This window comes from Pan paniscus, chromosome 23 (genome assembly GCF_029289425.2).
Source record: "Pan paniscus chromosome 23, NHGRI_mPanPan1-v2.0_pri, whole genome shotgun sequence".
Lineage (NCBI taxonomy): Eukaryota > Metazoa > Chordata > Mammalia > Primates > Hominidae > Pan > Pan paniscus.
This window is the reverse complement of record NC_085927.1, coordinates 33,965,492-33,974,606: the sequence shown is the minus strand read 5'-3', so window position 1 is coordinate 33,974,606 and position 9,115 is coordinate 33,965,492. Positions and strand designations below refer to the sequence as shown.

The window sequence follows — 9,115 nt, the reverse complement described above, 5'->3', positions numbered from 1 at the left end:
AGAGCTGCTCAGGTGGGCCACAGTGGCCTGAGGCCTGGGCTCTGTGCCCAGATTCTGGACATTCCTGGGCTAAGGAGCCTGGGCGCTGGTCTCCTGAGGACTTGGAGCTGATCCTGCCAGTGACTGCGCCCAGCCAAGGAGCCGAGGCTGCAGGGCAGTGCTTGCCAGAGCGCGCCAGGACATGGTGAGGGGGTGGCACCTCTGCTGAGGGAGGGGTTGTCCTTCTCCATCTCCTGAGCGACCCAAGTGAGCCCTGTGCTGTGTTGGCGGCTTCCCCACCCCACGAGGCGGCCACAGTTCTCCATCCCACTGCACACATGGAGAGAGAGCCTGGGGAGGGAGCATCTCCGGCAACCTCGTGGAGGAAGCAGGCAGGGCTCAGACCTGCCTCACTCTGGATACTGTTGGTGGTGACCCCGGGAGGCGGTCATGGAACTCTCCAGAACCAGGGCGCAGCATGAACACCAGGAGACCAGGGAAGGAAACAAGGCGCTTGTTTTCTCCTTGCACAGGCAGGGAGGGTGTTCCTGAGTGACCTTGCAGAAGAGTTCGAAATTACAAGCCTGGAGTGCCGAGGGAGGTCTCTGCCGCTGGGGGTCTCGCTGTCTGCTTTGGGGTTCTGGGGCCTCTCCTCACCCCATCTGGGGTCCCAGGGTGGGCCCAGGGGTCCAGGAACCAAGGCAGCACTGCACTGGTGCCCGCACGGTCCGGGAGCAGGCCTCCGTAGATCAGGGGTCAGGGGCCCCGGCATCAGGCTCTGGGGAGTGAGGTATTGGAATCTGAGGCTCAGGGGTCAGGGGCCCCGGCGTCAGGCTCTAGGGAGTGAGCTATTGGAATCTGAGGCTCAGGTGTGGGAGTGTCAGGGCTCAGGACACAGGTATTAGAATCCCAGGGTATGAAGTTTCAGGTTTGGGGAATTAGAGCCGTGAGTATTTGGGGAAGAGCACGGAGCGCTGCTAGCACGGGGCTTGGGTGTTGGAACACTGGGCCTCCTGCCTGGGGTCTGAGATGACAGAGTAGGGGGTTAAATGCCCAGGTATCAAGTGTCCAGGTCCCAGGTGTCTGGTCCTGGGGATGCAGGAGTCGCAGGACTGGGCTGCCTGTTCTCAGGAGTCTTGGCCTGGTCCTCACAGCCAAGCTGCTCCCATCAGGGCTGTGCACCCCAGACGTGCCTGCAACAGAAACGCAGTTAGAAGTAGCCTCGGCGGTCCCACCGGCTGTCTCGGGGTCTTGGGAGAGGGGCTGGGGGGTCTCACGTGTTGCCCTTCCTGCGGCGCAGCAGCACATAGACGAGCGCAACCGCCGCCACCACCGCGAGGCCCCCAAAGATGATGCCCAACAGCACCGCGTAGCTGCGTCCTGGTGAGGGAGCGAGTGTCAGTGAGGGGGCTCTCTGGGGTGGTGAGTGGGGACAGGTGCAGGCAGGTGTATGAGCAGAGTGTCCTCACCTGGCTGGCACTTCGGGGTGGGTGAGGACCAGGTGCCGTCAGCCTGGCAGGTGCTGGTCTCTGCCCCGGCCAGGCTGTAGCCGTTGTCACAGTGGAAGTAGATGGTGGAACCCGCCAGGTACCTGTTGCCCTCCTTTTGTCCGTTGGGAGGTGGGGCCAGCCAGCCACAGGACACCACTGGGATGGGGACAGAGTGCAGACAACAGGCCTGAGCTGCCATGCATGCACACATCTGGCCACCCCGGGGGGTCCTGTCCCAGGACAAGGTGCCCACCTCCCCGCCCGCCCCCACCTGCCCACCCTCACCTGGCTGCAGGCTCTGCATGCGACGCTGGTGCAGCTGGTGGGCCACCCGAGTGGCAGTGCCCGTGCTCAGGCTCCCAGTGGCTGCCACATCAAAGTTGCAGAAATGATCGTCCCCACATAGTTTGGCTGCCTCTTGTGCCAGGCTGGGGTTGAGGGTGGTCTCACTGGGGAAGAGGGGCTCGAAGGTGGGGTCGTGCTTGGGTTGGTACAGGAAGTTGTGGACCAGGAACCAGGAGTCGTAGGTGAGCAGGGAGGACGCGTTGTGCACAGTCCCTGGAAGATACATGACCGGGGCCTGGCTGGGCATGGCTCCCTTTGGTCCCCAAGCCCTGCCCGTGCCATGTTTCCAGTACCCCCCACCCCGTCTGCCCCATATACTCCACGGTCACTCACAGTTGGCCCCAAACAGGAACAGCTCCTGGGGACTGGTGCCCGGGGGCAGGACGCGCCCGCTGCGCAGGGTGAAGTCGTCGGTGGGGTCGTTGTTGAGTGTCCCGAGGAGGCCGTGGGTGTGGGTGAGGAACTTCTCAGGCAGCAGGACGGACACACTCAGGAACGGGCCCTGCACGCTGACCTCCAGGCCGGCCCCTGATGCCAGCATGATGGAGACCCTGTCCCCGGCAGCCACCGACAGGAACATTCCTGGGCACAAGGGGGATGCATTAGGGTCACCCGCTGTGAGCATCTTGTCCCCTCCCGCAGCCCCAGGACAGGGTGGTCGGCACCCAGGGGCTGTGGGTGAGAGCACCTGCAGGGGAAGGGAGGGCGTTCCCAGGGCCAATTCTGCTGACCATGACCCTCCGCCACCCCTGCCATGCTTGCGGTGGAACCCCCAGCGGCACCTGAGGTGCAGCCCCTGCGGTGAACCCCCCATGTTGAGATGCACGTGTGGGTCCCTCTGGCCTTGCCTGCAGCAGTCACACCTGCGTGGGCACGTCCCGAGGGTCCTTGAACCCTCAGTGCTGACAGGCCCCTCCCAGGTCCTCACCCATCCCAACCAGGAATCCTTTCATTGACTCAGTTCCCTGAGGCAAGGGGTTCAGATGCGGAGCTACCACTTGCCAGGGGCATCCTTAACCGTGCAGGGCTGGAGACCTTACAGTGGCTTTTGAGGACTGAGGGAGTGACAGGAGCACAGGAGTGGCTCTGTGCAGGCCAGCAGTGAATGTTACCAGGGTGAGTTCCCCTCCAGAAGGCTGCCGGGATCCTCCGTAGGGAGGACATGTCCCACCGTCACGGCCTCTCGGCTTTTGACCAGGTGGGTACGATGGGGGCACCTCAGTGGGTGTGAAGGCCTGAGGTCGGACCACCCAGGCCTCTAGCCAGGACTGGGAGAGGCATGAAGGCCCAGGGCTTCCCCTCAGTCTCCCCGCAGGAATGGGGAGGAGGTGAGGGCAGCCCACAGCCTCGCGTGGCTGGACTGCTCACCTTTCAGGTCCATCCAGCTCTGCTCGGTGAAGCTCAGCACCTCCTGGTTCAGCAGCACCTCCAGACCTCCGGTCCTGTTGGCCAGCCTGACTTCCACCACATCTGAGTTGCCCTCCTGGACGGCCACTGCGGTCAGCCCAGTGCCACGGGTCTCCGTGCCTGCGGTGGTGGGAGCAGAACGGGAGCCACTTGGCTCCAGCCTCCCACCTTGGTTCTACCCCATGCCACCCAGAGCAGCCCCTAGCCCTGGCCTCACCGTTGGACATCGTCCCGGGCTGGGCCCGCGCCTGCACCCTCAGGTCGGTCAGCGCTGCCTCCAGCAGCACGTACTCTCCGCGCCCATTGAATGTGAAATTGGTGCCGTCGAAGGTCACAAAGTGTGGGTCTCCGAAGGCGGAGGCTAGGGTGAGAGTGGAGGGTCACGTGGGGTGCACCCCAGCCCAGCCCGATCTTTCCCAGGGTCTGGGGCACAGGATGGCACCCACCCAGTCTCGGGGGCCGGTAGTTGCGGCAGTCATTGGAGGGCCGCCGTTGCATGTAGCGGGGGCAGTCGGGTGCCCAGAGGCAGCAGTAATAGAAGCTGAGGACATCGTAGAGCCAGTGGGACATGCTGGGCACTCGGGGTGGCGTGCGGAACGGGGGTGCGCCCCAGTCATGGCCGCGGTCGGGAGTGCTGCCGCCACTGGAGTCAGCTGTCAGGAGCTGCGTCCCGTCCGCTGTGTAGCAGCACTGCTGACCTGAGCCGTACCGGAGGCTGCAGGAGCCAGTGAGTCAGGGCCAGGCCACTGTTGGGAGCCCACCCCTGACCCCAATCCCCATCCCGGCCCCAGTCTGGGGGCTCACCTGGCCTGCACAGAACGCACACAGTGCACGGCCCCGGGGTGGTAGGTGCACACGCTGCCCTGCTCCATGTCACAGCCGTAGTCCGTCTGCAGAGCAGCAGATGGCTGTCACCCAGTGGCCTCGGGTTCTGTCATCCCCTCCCTGAGGCCAACCCTGCAGGGGCCCTGAGACCCCAGCCCCACCCTCCAGGACACCTCTGTCTGCCTCCCCTGGTGCTGTCCTCAGTGGGGAGGCTAACCCCTCATCCCCTCTCCTGGGCCCTGATGGGAGGCTCACGAAGAAGCGGCCGGAGTCAGCCCGGGCCTGGGTCAGGGTGCAGGGGCAGTCCGGCAGCTCCTCCAGGAAGTTGGGCAGCTGATCCTCCAGCTCCTCCCAGGCCTGGCACTGAGTTCGTGCCCAGGCCACAGGGTCCTCTCGGAAGTCATCGCTCAGGTGCCAGGCCAGTGCATGGTCGTTGGTCCAGAGCGCCTGCACGTCCCTGTGGAGGTGATGATGCTGGAGCTGGGCCAGCCCACACCACCCCATGGTCGCCCCACTCTCCCCACCCCCAGCCTGGGCTGCCCAGGCAAGCATGATGGGCCTCAGGCGGCGAGGCCCTCCAGCCATCACCTGCACCTCCATGCCTTCTTACTTCTGCCCTGCGTAATTTTTGCTGTCGATGATCCGAAGTGCACCCACTCGCCATCTCTGGTAGCTGGGAGGAGCAGGTTTTGGGGTGAAGGTGAAAGAGCCGGAGTTGGGGATGTGTGTGGCCAGGGGGTACAGGTACGACCACTTTGCAGTCCACTCCTGTGAGTAGGGCATTCCTGAGGGAGAGGATGCCTGGTTAGCCCTGGGGTTCCTTCGAGGCCTGGCCCCAGGCCTTGCCACCTACAGCAGCCTGACAGATGGGTGGATGGACCGCCAGGCGGTCCCCTTAGGAGGGGCTGTTCTAGCAGGGACCCCGGCTTGGGTGACCATCACCTCCTGCCACACTCCAGGATCCCTGTCCCTGCTGGAAGCCAGGCCCAGGGCCATGCCAGCCGTGCAGGGGTTCCTCATGAGCCTCCTCCCCGGGAGCCAGGCCCCATGAGCTGCCCCCTCCCACCTGCCTGACCCCCCTGACCTGCACTTCCCTCCATCCAAATCCTCAATCTCCGCCTGGAATTCCCTTCCCTCCTCAACCCCACCTGGAAACTCCCCTCCTCCTCCCACACAGCTGGGACCCCCTTTCTCCCCCTCTGGAGGCCCAAAGCTCTGGATGCCACCCCAGCCCTCAGCTGGCCTCACCTGTCTCCTCGTAGCCCCACAGTTCGATGGTGATGGTCTGCGTGGGCAGCGACTTGACATGCCAGGTCAGGCTGAGGTTGCCTGAGGTGTTGGCAGTGCCGTAGTATTGCCAACGCGTCTCGTTCACCAACTCGCTCTTCTCCATCATTGACACTTTGTTGGGGTGCACTGGGCAGGGGAGGTGAGGGGTGAGTGAGGGCCTGGGCCCAGGGAAGCAGGGAGGAGGCCCTGAGGCTTCAAGGGCTGTGGGAGCCTCCAGGGCCAATGCATGGCAGCAGCTGGGTGATGGTCTCTCTGGCCCGCACAGCAGAAAAGGACGCTGAGGCCGGAGAGGCAGGGGCCTGCCCTCCCTCCACTGCCCACGCCTCTAGCCTCCACCTGGCTTCTCCCCTGCCCTGGCATGGCGGAGCTCAGTGGATAGGCACTGGCCCACCTCTCTAGGGACCCCTGCAGCTCCCACTCACTCTGGGCTGGGACCGCGGTCTGGATGCCAGGGAGTGGAAAGGAGCTGAAGGAACTCTCGCAGGCGGGCAGGCCTCCCAAGGGACTGGTTCAGCCAGAGAGGCAGGGCACGGACGGGCCAAGTCTCGGTGTGCATAGATTAGCGCTGGGGAAAGTCCCCGTGGGGGCAGGCTGTGGGCAGGGAGGAGGGCTCACCAGCCAGCCAGGTGCCTGCACGAGGGAAGGAGTGGCCGTTGTCCAGTGACACAGTGAAGGGGATGCGGCCGCTCTCATAGAGCAGAGGTGACACACAGTGCACTTGCCCGGAGGAGTCCACATGGCCGAGGGTCTGGATGCTGTCCTTAAACCTGTGGGCGTGGTGGTGGTGGGAGGGGCTGGGTCATTGCAGGCTGAGCCTCTCAATGGTCTGGGCCCCCAACCTCCCTGGGGAACCCAACCAGCCAGCTGTCCCTGTGCCCTCCTGCCTGTCCTGGGTCCGAGGGGCTCCACTCAGCCAGTCAGTGGGTCTGAGCCCTCAGCATGCACAGGGATGGGGGCGTGGGGCCCCAGTGCCCGGCCTCCTGGGCCTCCCAACCTGCAGATCACACTGGCGTCTGTGGGGCTGGACATCTTGAAGTGCCGCACCACAAAGTCCTTGCCGCCCATCATGGAGCCTGAGTAGGGCAATATCTCCAGGCAGAAGTCCCGGAAATCCAAGCAGCAGGTGCCAAGGCCAGAGCACGTCGGGTGGCAGGAACATGGCCCGTCCAGGGCGCCACAGCGCATGGAGCAGCTCTCTTGGGCATCTGGAGGAGAGGATGCTGAGGGCCTGGCCCGGCGGGTGCTGGACTGGCTGCCCCATGTGCAGGGCCTGTCTCTGTTTCTCCCACAGCCCATTAGACAGCAGCATCCCCAGGAGAACGCTGACCAGGAACTGCACAGGCCACCACGTGGACACGGTAGAAAGCCACAGGGCCCGTGGGGATGGGATGAATCTTAGCACAGACCATCTGGCTGTTGCCCTGACTGACAGGCTAGAATGCAGCGAGAAGAGGCAAAAAGCTGCATCCGCTCAGCCCTGCGGGTCAGGAGAAGCCCCTGGGCACGACTGCCCTTCAGCCACCAAGTCCTCTATCCCACAGGCAGGGGTCCTCAGTGGGCCACGGTAGCCAGAGCCCTCGACCTCTCTTGGCTCCCCAGGGTGTCTGTGGTCAGCACGCCTTCTGGGGGCCCTGAAGCCTGCAGAACCCCTCTTGCTTGCCTGGACTGGGGTGGGGGATATGGCTGCCAAGAGTCTCATTTGAGGCCTGGTAGGGAATGGTGCAGGGTCTGAACGTGACACTTCTCGCTCTCCCAGGGGCTGCAATTGAGACCCCAAAGACAGCTCTGCCCTCAGGGCAGAAGGCCAGGGCCGCTCCCCTCCTTTCTGGGGAGAGGAGGGACATTTCAAGCAGGGGTCCCAGCAGTGGGGAAAGGGAAGTGGGGGTGCACACCACAAGGGGCTGTGGGCACCGGGCCCAAAACTTCTCCTGTGGGCCATAAGACCGGTGGGCAAGGCCATATTTCCAGGGGCTGGCATGAAGGAAGGGTTGCAGGGAGGGACTGGGGCGGGTGCATGCACCCAGGCTGGAATCGCACTTCCCTGGCCCTTCCCCGTCCCCCATCAAAAGAGGCCAGTCGAGGGCCAGGCCTGGGCCTGAGCCACCCTGCTGGCCCCACTTCACCAAGTGCAGTGCCTGGCACTTAAAAGCAACAATAAATATGTATTGGCCAAGGATTTGGTGGCGCACAGGGGTCGGGGGAGGAGGCCGAGAGATGCTTGCAAGTGAGATAAGTGGTGGCAGGAGGGTCAATGGGAAATGGGGTGGGGAGCGGGGGGCAGCCTGGGGCCAGTGTCCTGGTTCTGGAGTTCGGGGCCTTCCCTAGACTTTCCTGGATTCAGCCCCACCCTGATGAGGACCCACAATCCTGGCTCCCCCTCCGTGATCCCGCCCTGTCAGGGCTGGGGACACAGGCGGAGGCCTCTGCTGGTCTCCCCCACCTCCCTCCTAGCTACCAGCAGGTTTAGGGTGGGCCCGGCTCAGACCTCCCATCCCCATGGGCTGCCCCTCCACATGGACCCTCAGAATTTCTTCCCATCACCCCTAGCACAGCCACAGATGGCCTGACAGATGGACAGAGGCTGAGCCCAGAGGGATGTCAGCCCAGGCCTGGCTGCAGACAGATGGACAGACAGACGGGGGCACAGAAGGGCAGGGAGGCATACCTGCTGTGGGTCCGGGGCCCGGGCAGGGGGCTGTCGCCAGCAGCAGCAGGGCCCAGGGCAGGAGGGCTGGCTTCATGGTGCAGCCTGTGTCTGCAGCCAGCAGTGCAGTGGCTCCGAGGCGAGGCGGCCAGACAAGCTCACTCCCTGCTGGCCTGGCCCCGCCCGCCCTGCACTCTGCGGCACCGCCCCGCCCCGCCCCTCCCCGCCCCTCCCCACCCAGTCCCCTCTCAAAGTCCACAGGTGCCTGCGTGGACCAGCAAGGCCCAAGTTGCCCCGTTAGCACATTCCTGGCCCGCAGGCCTGGGTCGGCCCTGGGACCCTGTGGGAGGGTGAGGAGGCCGGAGCCTCCAGCTGCAGGACCTTTGGCAGGCGATGAGCCGGATGTCCAGAGGCCGAAGCTCAGACCCTGGGTCCCAGCCCCGCCTTGCATGCAGGGCGAGCCGGGCGGGGCTGAAGCAGAGGATGGGATGCGCAGGGTGAATAAGGCAGGGCTGTTTTAGCTCCAGGGAGGATTCCAGACTCTGTGGCCCTGACATTGACCTCCATCTCTAGCCCTCATCTTCCTGCAGGAAGGAGGTGCACCCAACTCATCCTCAGGGGGAGGCAGGAGCTGTTTGGGTCAGACACAGGCTGAGCCCTGGGGCGGAGGCAGCTCTGCAGGGGTCCCCTCTGGAGGGAGGAAGGAGGAAGGGGAGAGAAGTTACCCAAGCCCAGCGGGGGGCCCGGAAGGGAGACAGGTCCCATCCCCGGGCTCCAGAGATGCCACCACCCAGGGAAGCCTTGGCTGTCCCAGCCACACCTAATCCTGCCGCTCAGAGTTTGCATAATTTAATCAGTGTTCACCTCCCTTCTTGAGCAGATGAGGAAACTGAAGCTCAGATGCAGACAGGCAAGGCCAAGCCAGGCCCTTGGTGGCTTCTGGGAGCTCCTGCAGCCAGGGCGGGTGGTAAGGGCTGCGGCCTGGGACTGGTCATTTGGGCCCTGCCACCTGGGCTGGACATCCAGACAGGCGGGTGGTCCTCTCCCAGCTGCAGCTTCTCAAGGTGTCCAAAAGGGACCCTTGCCACACTTGCAGGGAGTCAGAGCTGGCCCCAGGGCATGAGCTTAGGCCATC

At 64.3% G+C, this 9,115-nt stretch overlaps 1 protein-coding gene across 1 annotated transcript; it reads right to left on the bottom strand.

Moving 5' to 3' along the window:
• Positions 1–478: 478 nt before the first annotated feature.
• SUSD2 (sushi domain containing 2) lies at positions 479–8,147 on the bottom strand. The gene is made up of 15 exons (XM_003811070.5): positions 8,002–8,147; positions 6,331–6,541; positions 5,952–6,103; positions 5,295–5,462; positions 4,657–4,831; positions 4,302–4,503; positions 4,026–4,111; positions 3,668–3,936; positions 3,439–3,582; positions 3,183–3,341; positions 2,148–2,396; positions 1,755–2,027; positions 1,449–1,625; positions 1,257–1,359; positions 479–1,172 (listed from the first exon to the last, which is right to left on the bottom strand). Exons 1-15 carry the CDS (start codon positions 8,075–8,077, stop codon positions 1,148–1,150), a joined length of 2,469 nt encoding a protein of 822 aa, XP_003811118.1. The 5' UTR covers positions 8,078–8,147; the 3' UTR covers positions 479–1,147.
• Between the last annotated feature and the right edge of the window lie 968 nt (positions 8,148–9,115).